This window comes from Mesoplodon bidens (genome assembly GCF_964165515.1).
Source record: "Mesoplodon bidens genome assembly, chromosome: 2".
Taxonomy (NCBI): domain Eukaryota; kingdom Metazoa; phylum Chordata; class Mammalia; order Artiodactyla; family Ziphiidae; genus Mesoplodon; species Mesoplodon bidens.
The window spans coordinates 166,736,572-166,748,663 of record NC_138177.1 but is presented as its reverse complement, the minus strand read 5'-3'; the positions used below and the strand labels follow the sequence as shown (position 1 = coordinate 166,748,663).

Here is a 12,092-nt window from a genome sequence, read left to right as displayed (position 1 = left end):
TATGCCTGGACCCCTTCTTCCACCCTAGTCTGTCTCCCAGGGTCTTCTTGATGTGCATTATTAATAACGTGTCCCCGTTCGTGGCCCCGATAAGCATAGGGAATTGTGAGGTAGGGGATGGAGTGGGGTGAACTGGGAGAGAGAGAAGTACAGGGTAGAACTGTGATCTTGTTTGTGATCTAACCCCTACAGCAAACTTGGCCCAAGCATCACCTCCTACAGGAAGTCATCCTGGGCCCACAGTGGAACTGAGGAGCCTCCAGCTCCCCCTGCTCACATCTCCCTGTATTCTCATTGAATGGCTGACGTGGAAAATTTGAAAGTGGTGCCTACTCTTCTGGGGTTTGCGGGTCTGGCCAGATTTCAGGCGTTGGCTAGGCGTTCTTGCGCAGGGTATTATCTGCACAACTCTGAGCAACTGCGCTGATGATTGGGGTTCCGGGCCCATCTCCACCAGGCTGTGGGGTACTCCAGAGAGGGGCCCATGTCTGGGATGTTGCATCTGAGTACAGTGGTCTCTGCTTGGCTGAGCAGCAGAAAATACTGTGGGCTTTTGAAAGATCTAGACACCTGGGCTCCAATTTCAGAAAGTCTACCTCCAAAGGTCTGATGAGGGTCCTGAATCTCTGTGTTTTGAAAAAGTGCCATGTGACTCTGATGCCCAGCTGGTGTCTGGCCCATAAGAGGTGCCCTCGAGTGGTTGGTGACTGTGGTCATAGTGGTGCAGCATGTCTGTGGAAGGAGACTCGGGGACCTCCTGGACGGGAGCTGGGGGACGTTGGGAAGGAGTGGCACTTTTATATATCCTTTTGTACTGATTGGACTTTGACCTTAAAAAAATGTGTGGCTGGGCTTCCCTGGTGGCGCAGTGGTTGAGAGTCCGCCTGCCGATGCAGGGGGACGTGGGTTCGTGCCCTGGTCTGGGAGGATTCCACGTGCCGCGGAGCGGCTGGGCCCGTGAGCCATGGCCGCTGAGCCTGCGCGTCCGGAGCCTGTGCCCCGGAACGGAAGAGGCCACAGCAGTGAGAGGCCCGCGTACCGCAAAAAAAAAAAAAAAAAAAAAATGTGTGGCTGCCTGACTGATGAAGTGGCTGTCATCTATGTGAGGAACTGCAAACTCTAGGCCTGTGGGCTGCCGTCCTTAAGGACAGAAGTGGGTGGGTCAGAGGAATGGAGAGCTATAGAGCACACATCCCACCTCAAGGGGGCAGCAGCTGCCCAGAGCTTGCTCGGTGGGACTGTGAGCCCAGGGTGGCCTGATCTTCTGGTTTTTCAAGATAAGCCTGAAATCATGTTTCCAAGTGTAATTAATTGTCAACTAATTCAAAAATTTAAAGCACAGCATGGAGTGAAGACAACATGCCTGCTGACCGACTCTGGCTGCAGGCCACCAGTTGGCGCCTTTGGATCTAGGAGGATGCTGTTTAGGATTGGGCACCTCCAAGGCCAGTCTGCAAAGCCAGGACAGAGCCAGTCGTTGCTTCTAGAAAATCGGATTGACTCCCCACGGGGTCCACACAGGACAAGAACAAAGCAGGTGCCGAGAGGAGTCACCACCCACTCATAATTCAGCACATATTAACCTCCCACCATGTGCCAGGCTCAGCGCTGGAGATCCAGTGATGTAACAGGCACAGCTCCTGCTCTGGGGGACGCTTCCTTTTAACTAGAGAGACACACCTGAAATAAATAATTGCATGATAATGAATTCATGTGTGAAACATGAGGAGCTGCAGCATAGCATGGGGGTTAAAAGTTCGGGTTAGGGCTTCCCTGGTGGCGCAGTGGTTGGGGGTCCGCCTGCCGATGCAGGGGGCGCAGGTTCGTGCCCCGGTCCGAGAGGATCCCGCGTGCCGCGGAGCGGCTGGGCCCGTGAGCCATGGCCGCTGGGCCTGCGTGTCCGGAGCCTGTGCCCCGCAGCGGGGAGGCCGCGGCAGTGAGAGGCCCGCGTACCGCAAAAAAAAAAAAAAAAAAAAAAGTTCGGGTTAGATTCCTGACTCCACACCTAGCCAGTTATGTCACTTTGGGCAAATACCTTAACCTGTCTCAGTTGCCTCGTTTCTTGCCTGTGAAATGGGCATGATAATGTCATAGGGTTGTTCTGGGGATCCATTGAGATAATGCAAATAATTATTAGCCGTTGCCATGAAGTATATAGAGCTGTGAAACCACGTAAGGGGGAGCCTAGGCTTCGCAGAGAATCCCACCAAGGCCCCCCAATCCCAACGATACTGGAGCTTCTCCCCAGAGAGGGGAGTGGGAGGCCACAGGCCTCCAGCCTCCCGTCCAGTGGGGGAATCTCCTCTATAAGGAGCCTGGCCTTATCTTCTTGTTGTTCCCAGCAAGGCCCAGGGACTGCTGCACCCCCAGAGCTCAGCCCTCCTTGTACCCACCATTCTGCTGTAGCGGCCACGGGCATCTGGCCAATCTCCCACCTGTTTCTTCTCCCCTTGGATCAGTTTCACAGCCCACTGGCCCCTAGTAGGATAGGTGCCCAAGGACAGGGAAGGTACTGCTCTTGACAACACTGGGAGAAAGCTGGGCATTTCCCACTATGGGCCAGAGCCCCTCCACTGAGGTTGCTGCATTTCAGAGCTTATCAAACCCTGCAACTAAGTTTTACAAATCTGAGTGCCTGTGTAAAACAAGTCAGAAAACCTTCCTGGTGCCGCTGACGTGCAAAACACCAGCTTCCACTGGCAGGGGGACACTGTGGACCTTCTATTTGACCTGGTCAAAGAGGGGGGAGGCAGACGGCAAGAGGCTTAAGTGCCAGCAATGTTTCTGGGGCCTCGAAGTTCAGCTCAGTGGAGGGATCCTCAATGGCCAAGATATGGCTGGTCCCCGATCTAACCAGGTAGAGGAGATCTGCAACTAGTCTTGAATGTGGAAGGGAATTCCCAGGGCACCTAGTCCAGCCTCCCATCCAAAGGGGGAATCTCCTCTGTAAGGAGCCTGGCCTTATCTTCTTGTTGTCCCCAAACAAATCACTTTCAACAGTGATTCAGAAGCCAAACTAACAGTAAGGTGGCCAAACCATTACCTGGGTGGACAGAGTTATATGGGGTGGCCCCCTCCAGCTCAGACACTCATCACTTCATCCCCGTGCTGCTGAGACAGGCTCCTGCTGTGGTCTCCATTGCCTTCTCTCCAATTCATCCTGCCCCTGCCTCCATTTTCTCTCCCTCAGAATGGCTCTGTTCACTGAACACTACCATTCCTGTGTTCTAAAGCCCCACTGCTTAGGATAAAGGGAATGAGAGCCTGCCACGAGCCAGTAATCATGGCAGGCTCTCAAAAAGTGCGTGCTCATCAGTGCATGCTTGGGTCAACATCTGACTTCTCAAAGGACTGGCTCAAGTCTTCCCTCCTCTGTTAAGCTTTCCAGACCACCGACGCCTGTGGTTACACTCTCCACCAAACCACCAAAACACACTTGGCCAAGGACAAGCATGTGGTCGAGACCGTATTCTCAGCAAAGTGTTCCACAGCCCTCCTGCCCGCTTCACGCATAAGCACAAGGTGCGCTGGGACCCCATCTCATCTTTTCATCGCTAGCACATAGCTCAGTGTGGGGCACACTCTAGCAGCTTGTTAAAGGTGGATTTAAGGGCTTTCTTCATCCCTCAAACCTCTCTTCTGCTGAGGCCGCTCAATCACCATGTCCAAGCACAAAAGCCTCAGGAAGAAGGGACGCACCTCACTTTCCACTCAAGTCAAAGGAAACAGAGTGTGCTCCATGATGACAGCCCCCAGACTGCAGTCAAACCACTCTGGCCTTACAAGCCCAACCTACGACAGAAGTCCTGCCAGGAGAGGCTGGCCCTACTCACTCTAAGGACAGGACAGAGTCCCTGGGCCCAGGAAAGCACAGACAGATGCTCCCCAGAAGCTCCTGGACACCCACTCCTCTTTCTCTCCAAATTATAGGCAAAGACTTGAGTGGAAATTACTTAACCTAGTTCAACCCTTTCATTTTATCCTGGAGAAAACTGAGGCCCAGGACTAGTACCTCTCCAAAGGTCAGAGGTAAAATAGAAAAGCCAGGGCTTCTGATTTTGTGGGTAAGATGCATCCTCTTCAGTTCCCTGTTGACAATTGTCACAAGGTGGGAGCTCAGGACCACTTTTTTTTTTTTTTTTTTTTCTTTTTGTGGTATGCGGGCCTCTCACTGTTGTGGCCTCTCCCGTTGCGGAGCACAGGCTCCGGACGCGCAGGCCCAGAGGCCATGGCTCACCGGCCCAGCCGCTCCGCGGCATATGGGATCCTCCCAGACCGGGGCACGAACCCGTATCCCCTGCATCGGCAGGCGGACTCTCAACCACTGCGCCACCAGGGAGGCCCTCAGGACCACTTTTTGATACTAAGTCAGGGCCACTGTGGGGTTGGCTGTAACTAACTGGGGGATCTCTCAAGCCCATCTTGACCCTCTTCTTGCTTTTTCCAGATCTCTGTTCCCTAGCCTACATGTCCCATATAAACAAAAACTTACTGGCTAACTGTAGGACATCTAGTATCATTACTCCAAATTTCTATCTTCACGCCATCTTTATATCCCAACTACTCAGAACTGGTGCTTTAAAGACTCCCAGAGGCACCATCTCACCCATGTAAACCTCTAATACCTACTATATGCACACAAGCCTCACCTTTGCCTACGTGTTCAGGTATTGCCATCATTAACTGAACTACACTCGATCCTTTTCCTGTTTGCCCTACATGGTCATGACTCTTTAAATTCAGCCTTCTTTCAGAACCCCTACAATTGATCACCTAGTAAATTTATAAGTCAATTCAAGGCATACAAAAGCTTCATAGTCATTTCTACCTCAAGAGTATACACTTAGCTCACTCACTAGCCTCTGGTTAAAAAGTTATTTATATATAGTGCTAAATACATACTACAGTTCTAAGTGTGCTCTCTACACACACACACACACACACACACACACACTCACTTAATCCTAACAACATAGAAGAAAGGTTGGTAGGCTATTATTATAAGTTTGGTAAAACCCAAATCAAGAGCTGCAGAGGCCTAAGCATGGCAATATGCAGACCCCACTGCAGTATTAGCAGTCATCCTGGAAACTTTCAAGGAGCGTGGCTTCCAAGAGCTTTTCCACAGATGTCTGAGAAGCAAATAATCATACGTAATTAAGGCTATTTCCCAAATAGCCTAGGAAAGCTGCCAAAGGCTTTCCCGGAATTGAGAGGCAATCCTTGACAACTGTGAATACTGTAGCCTCTGGATACAAGATGAAGCAACTGCCAACCTTCACCACCCAAGTCAATGCTGCTCCAGAAAATAAGGTTCCCTTTATCAGTTCATAAGGGTTGTTATAGTGGTACACAAGGTTTTACTACTCTTTTGATTCTTGAGAAATGGCTCCTATGGCAGGAAAGCATTAGGATTCACGCCACCCCCAGCTGTAACATAAAGCAAATAAACCATCAAATATATCTAACTAGGATCTTAAGATTTCTCTAAACTGTTCTCTAGAAACACCATTTGCCTTTTTAATGGGGGCACAGAAACAAAAAATGCTTGTTTGCCAATAAACATCTGAAACACTATCATAACAGCTGATCGGAGCCGAGGCATCACAACAAAGTGACGATTGTGGAAGAAGACAATGCACACAACTCTGGAGCGAGAAACTCCAGGGCAGAGAACTCAGTGATGTGTGTACTGGGTATTTCCGCCAGCCTAAAGGCCCCATCTGGAACAAATATAAACTAGGAGGGTCTCTATCACTGGACAATTTATTACCTGGACAGAAAGAAGTCACTGCCACCAACAGCACTGTGCAGTTTTATTAACCATTCAAGTACAGTAGCATCTGTTAAGATCGGGACAGAATTGGGATTTAAAAGTGAACAGATATTCAGCATCTAACAGTTTGAAAGAAGCCACTACATACTCTTTTCACAAACATGTTTTCACAGAGCCAATACAGTACTAGCCATTAACCCAGCACACCAAGTGTACTGAAGTAGAAAAGATGCAACAAGAAAAATAGCTACATTAGAAAGACTTCAACACTTTAGAAAAAGAGTAAAACACTTTTAGTTTCTCCCCTTTAGCCCCTAAAACAACATCATACAGTCTGGATCTACCTATACAGTCCTACATCAGCTTCTAGAATATTTGTCAGGAGGGCAAAAATAAAATGACACTGGCCAGTACAGTCTTTGGATATTTAGGAAGGGGAGGGGGAGAAAGTCAGTTCTCAGAACAAATTAGTCAGCTTCAGTCTCATCAGCAGGATCTTTGGATTCTTTGTTCTTCCGCACTTCTTCAATGTGCTTGTCCTGTAAAGAAACAGTATATGTCATCAGTCAAGTAAAAAAAGCCTGCCAGGTCACACCCCCAAGAGGCCCAAATCAGCATCAGTACGTATGTTATATAACATACATAACCCCATATAGTATAATAATATACTATTATTATATAATTATATATTATGGGAATCACATAATTAGAGTTCTAAGACATCATCTTTGAACTTCCTGGGTCACTCATGGAACCTAATGATTCAGCCTTCTACTGCTCTTCCGAAGAATGTGCAATTATGCTGGAAATTGGTGAATATTCCTCCTTATTTAAAATAAGATGCCTCTGATTTAACATGTTAACCCCAAAATTGATGACAAAGACACCAAGCACATGTGATCAAGGCAGAGAGTTCAAGCCACTTCATTGGTGTATCAAACCTCAAGCTCTGGGCTTCCCTGGTGGCGCAGTGGTTGAGAGTCCGCCTGCCGATGCAGGGGACGTGGGTTCGTGCCCCGGTCAGGGAAGATCCCACATGCCGCGCAGCGGCTGGGCCCGTGAGCCATGGCCGCTGGGCCTGCGCGTCCGGAGCCTGTGCCCCGCAACGGGGGAGGCCACAACAGTGAGAGGCCCGCGTAACGCAAAAAAAACACAAAAAAACAAACAAAAAAAAACCTCAAGCTCTTAAGCCCCTCAAAGCCAGGAAGATACACCAACCTTCTCTCGCAAACGCTCCAGTTTGGCAGCCATTTGCGCCTCTCGGTTCTCTTTGTTGGCTTCCATTTTGTGGGTCAGCTTCTCTTCTGCCATTTTACTGAAGTTGTTGTTCTCCTCTATCGCTTTTTGAAGCACTTCCTTCTCATGCTCTCGTTTCTCAGCAAGCTGCTTCAAGACCTCAGCTTCATGGGACTGGAAAAAAATTCAACAGGCTAGGCTCTCTGAAATGTTATTTAGCATAGTTAACAATCACAAAAGAAATATTAATTGAGGATTAAAGATAGAAAATTAGATCTCTTTAAATAATACTGAAGTCAGGACCTGAATTATCCATATCAAAATACTGTGAAAATGATATTCTTTTTCTAGTGTTTGTATTTACTTTGGAAGACTGCCCATATTTGTTCAGAGATTCTTGCCCAATTATTCCTTAAGGAAATATTAGTAAGATTTACTGCTTAATGGTATCAAGATGACTGGAGTGACATGCACTTAGGAATGGCACTTTATTGTAAAGAATTCTGGTTTTTTAACTTCAAAGGCTACCTAAAGAAAATTAGGTCATTATGAAAAATGTAATCATATTGATAAAAAGAAAATACATGGCAATGATAGAAAATTTAAGACTAAGCCTCCAGATTACTATTTAAGTCCGAGGATTTGTTTCAAGGAAAGGCTTATTAGCTTTTTTCTGTGGAAGCTGCATTAAATTCCAGACCACTGGAGCTCTGTTACCACAGTATGCCTCCTTCAACAGACTCAGAATAGCTTATTGCCAAACAGATTCCAATGTGTTTGGAAGCATGAACCTGCAGGAAAACTTCAGAGCATCTGCCACTGGTTCTGTTAATTCTCTTCTTCAAAATCCCAGTCGTGATAAGAGTTTCACTATATTTAGCCAGTTACTATGTAAAGCGCAGACTAATGACTACAGGGCCAGCACTGATTCCTAAAAAAAGTCTCTGTCCAGCCTTTGGCTGCATCTCTTCCATGAACTCAAACTACGTGAACTCCATCAAACTCCATCAACTCAGGCTAAATAGAAGAGCAGGTGGGAGATGAAACACCATTGCGAACACAGCCACTCTTCCTGGGGAAATAATTCCATGTTGACAGTGGGTCAGCACACATGCATAAAACATGTGGCACCAAAAGGTGCACAGCACATGCTACAGCAGCTTAAAAAGGGGCCCAAAGTGTTTGTGTGTGGTTATGTGTACCAGACTTCAAAACACTGTGTTGGTCGTAGGCAGGTTACTACTTCACCTTTTTGTGCCTTCATTTCTCTAATTTTAACATTAAACCCACTTACCCCAAACAAGGTTGTTGGAAAGGGGGACTAAATGAGAATTTATGTAAAATTCTTAATGAAACGTTGAATAGAGGGAAATACACCAAAATGTTAACAGTAGTTATTTCTGCGAAGTAGGATAATGGATACTTTTAATTTCCTACTTATAAACTTCTGCGGTTCTCAATTTTTCTATAACAAGCATATTAATATTTGTTGACTTTTCTGACTAGTTCTTTTTAAAGATAGCTACTTTATAATAGAAGTACTTAGATAATAGCTGCCACACTACCAGTATGCCAGCTGAGCAACACAATCACATAACTAGCAATTTAAAATGTTTTTATTGTACAGCTCTCAAAAAACAAAACAAACAAAAAAACCACACAGACATACACAGAAACCCAAGAAACAAAACAAAACAAAAAAACCCAAAACCTTAAGAGACAAAAAAAGAATCATCCACCAACAAATCTATTTTTCAAAAAGAAAGCATGAGAAGCATAAACTGGTTTCAGGCAGACCTGGGCTTGAATTCTGGCTCCAATACTCATTAGCTATATGACTCAGAAAAATGACAACATTCCTGAGACCATTTTCTAATCTAGTATCTCAGACAACACCTACCCTCTAGGGTCACTGTAGAAAAGGAGAATATAAGTAAAGGAGATGGTACACAATAGGAGCTCAATAAATGATGGCTGGTATTTTGTTCCCACCACTGGCATATGTAATTTTCACAGTTATAATCACCATCTGGCTACAATTCTGTTTTCCTCCTCTTATAAAAATAAAACAGATTTGCCATATTACATTAATAAATATCCTATTTTCTGTGAATTGATGTTTACCTTGCGTCTTTCTTCTGCAGCTTCTAGTTTCTTCTGAATTTCCTCCAGGGAAAGATCCTTCTTCTTTGGAGGGGAAAGGGGGAATTCTGGGACAGATTCTTTTGATCGAGGGCTGAGAATCAGCTCAAAAGCCTGGCCTGAGGCACGCTTCTCCAGTTCCTTCACCTGGATATCTGGATTTGATCATATTTATAATATATTCAGAAAAATGGAGTTTTCCTATTCTAATAAACTGTTCTACCATTTTCTAAAAACCAAATCAATTTAATGAACAGAATTAGGGCTGATGAAGCAGCTGTGTTTACAGGCAAGAAATTATTATCTAAATACCACCTCCCAGAAAAACAAAGCTCAACATTTTTGGATTAATAAATACCATTCTAAGATATCAGTATTTGACAATCATTTCCCTGAACAAAACAAAGACTTATGCAAAACTCCACATTTTGCTTTGCACCAAGCCAAATCATCTAATAATGAAACAATTAATTATGAGCTCTCAGTACATTCAAGTAATAATAATTTTTTCTTCTTTAATTATTCTCTGATTTATAAAATAGATTTTTTTTTGTAAGACCAAAACACAAGTGCCAAATTATAAGCTTAAGAATTGAGCCATCTCCTATTCTAAAATTAGAAGCCCATCACAATTTCGGATTTTCCAAATAGATTACCTACCAGAAGAAGCCATGGTGAACAGAAGACAAGAGACTGGCAGTGTATTCTACACAATCCACTAGCAAGGAAAACCCTGGAAACGATTTTCAAAAGCATGCGATCAATTTCTTTGCATTTCCGTGCCATAGATTCAAAGGGACCTCAAATCACACCCATATAAATCAATGTCAGAAAAATCACTACTGTGGAATTAAATAAGACATCATTAACTAGAAAATTATAAAAATCCATAAAATACTCAAACACTGGAAAATCTGAATTGAAGAGAACGCTGGTTGCAGAAGATGAAGTTAACTGAGCTTGCCTGTTCAAAAAATACTTATATTTTTAAAATTAGACGGAGTTTAAGTCACAAGATTTTTTCCTCCCCCATATTTTCCTCCTGGTGAGAAGATATTCCAGGTTCAACGCCTAGTGAGACCGGAGCCATCTTAACACTGCCTACAACTCATTGTGCAAATGAAATACCCACCCCTGCTTTGTCTGTGTCTGCCATGTGGAAAACAAAACGCCCAAGCTAATATTAACCAATAATGTCGAACTCCCATTGTTCCTGCGGTTTAAGCTCCTTGTCCAACAGCTGGTAACATTAGTTTCATGAACCTCTAGGTTTTAGGTTACAATAATTGCTGCCTTGTGTAGAATTTTTTCATGAAAAATTCTACATCCCTTGATTTTTTTTAAAGGTCATGATTCTTGTAGTCCCCAGACTAGTACCAAAACCGTAGGAATACAGGGTCTCAACACCTGGAACTTAAAATCCGAGTCAGCAACACGGTCTAACCCCGGCGGGGCATTAGACTCAGCACCAGATTCAGGGTGGGCGTGGCCCTGGCCCAAACGAGGAAAAGCGGCAGGCCGCCCCCGGCCAATCAGAGCACGCCCTACACTCCGGTCCCTGGCCCCGCCCCCTTCCTCCCCGCGCCTTTTCGAATCTCCCCGAACTCACAACACCCCGGAGCCCGCGCGCGTGGGAAGGGGCGGGATAGGCGGGGCTAACGGTCCTATCCGGGTAACTCCGCCCTTCCCGGGCTCGCCCCGTGCGGACGCCCCCCGCAACTGCCGCCAAAAACACCTTGCGGCGGCCCCCACCCTCGCCGCAGCTGGGAGGGTGGGGCAGTCCCCGGAAAGAAACCGTGGGGCATCCCACCATCGGCTCGCCACCTCTTTCCTTCACTTCCAATCTGCCGCCACCCAAGCGGTCCGCGCCCCACGCCGCGAGGACTGGAGCGCTCTCATGGGGTGTCAGCCTCTCGGGCGCTGCTCCCTGGGGGCGCCGCCCCGCCCCTTCAGACAATGGGGACCCCAGCGGGGCCGCGCCTGCAGGAGGAAGGTGGGGGCCAAACGAGGGCCTACGCCCCCTATTGTCTCCTCGACGACCTCCCGGGGCTAACGCACCGAGCTCGCCCAGCAGGCCGCGCCCCCTCCCCACCACAGCCGCGCCCCCGGGGAGTGGGGACAAAGCCGAGGCTCCGCCCGAGCCACACACAAAGCGGAGCGATCCCCGCCCGCCAGCCCCTCTGGGGCCCGCGGCCCCGCCCGCCGCCCTCCAGCAAGGGGTCGCTGCCAAGACCCTGCCCCTCCCTCCGGCCGCGTCCCTCTCGCTGCCCCCAACCTGCAACCGCCGCCGCCACCTCCTCCTGGAACCCCTCACCCACCTGCTCGGTCCGAGCCGCCTGGCCACACTCTGAGCACCCACGGACCCGGGCGCGCACAAAAGCGCCAAACAGCGGCACGTGACCTCCCCGCAGGGCTCCGCATTGGCTGAGAGAGGCGGCACGTGCCGGCCCCTCCCCACCCCCCACAGCCCAAGTGGGCCCCGCCCCTGGGGACCCCGGAGCACCTCGGGAAGTGTAGTTCAGGCTGGTGGGACAGAAGGACAATGCGAGGGGTGAGGGCTTCTTGGCGGTGTCTCCAGGTGTGAGCCGGGTGCTAGGACGGTCGTCTGGCCGCGGAAGAGGGTGATGCGGTGACCCTGCCTGGGTCTGAACCAGTTCTCCCATCCTTAGGAAAAGGGCGGGGCAGTGTCCCTTTCTACCTCTCAGAGGTGGCCGCCTGGACTCCGCGTCTGTTGAGCCACTTGCCCCACGTCGCCCCAAGGGCAGCACTCGGACAGCGCATTGCCCCTTCGGTGCCCCACCCTGTACCGCCACCTAAGACGCCCAAGCCCTTGTGACAGGACAATGCCACTCGACGCCCCCATCTGTCACCTGTATTGTGACATCATCATAATCTCTAACCCACTCAGCCCTAACAGGGCACGGGCGTGGCCCTTAAC

General features: G+C 48.1%; 1 protein-coding gene across 1 annotated transcript; it reads right to left on the bottom strand.

Annotated features, from left to right (window-relative positions):
• Positions 1 to 5,798: 5,798 nt before the first annotated feature.
• On the bottom strand, positions 5,799 to 11,556 carry STMN1 (stathmin 1). The gene is made up of 5 exons (XM_081255784.1): positions 11,473 to 11,556; positions 9,815 to 9,887; positions 9,137 to 9,309; positions 6,995 to 7,186; positions 5,799 to 6,315 (listed from the first exon to the last, which is right to left on the bottom strand). Exons 2-5 carry the CDS (start codon positions 9,825 to 9,827, stop codon positions 6,244 to 6,246), a joined length of 450 nt encoding a protein of 149 aa, XP_081111910.1. The 5' UTR covers positions 9,828 to 9,887; positions 11,473 to 11,556; the 3' UTR covers positions 5,799 to 6,243.
• Between the last annotated feature and the right edge of the window lie 536 nt (positions 11,557 to 12,092).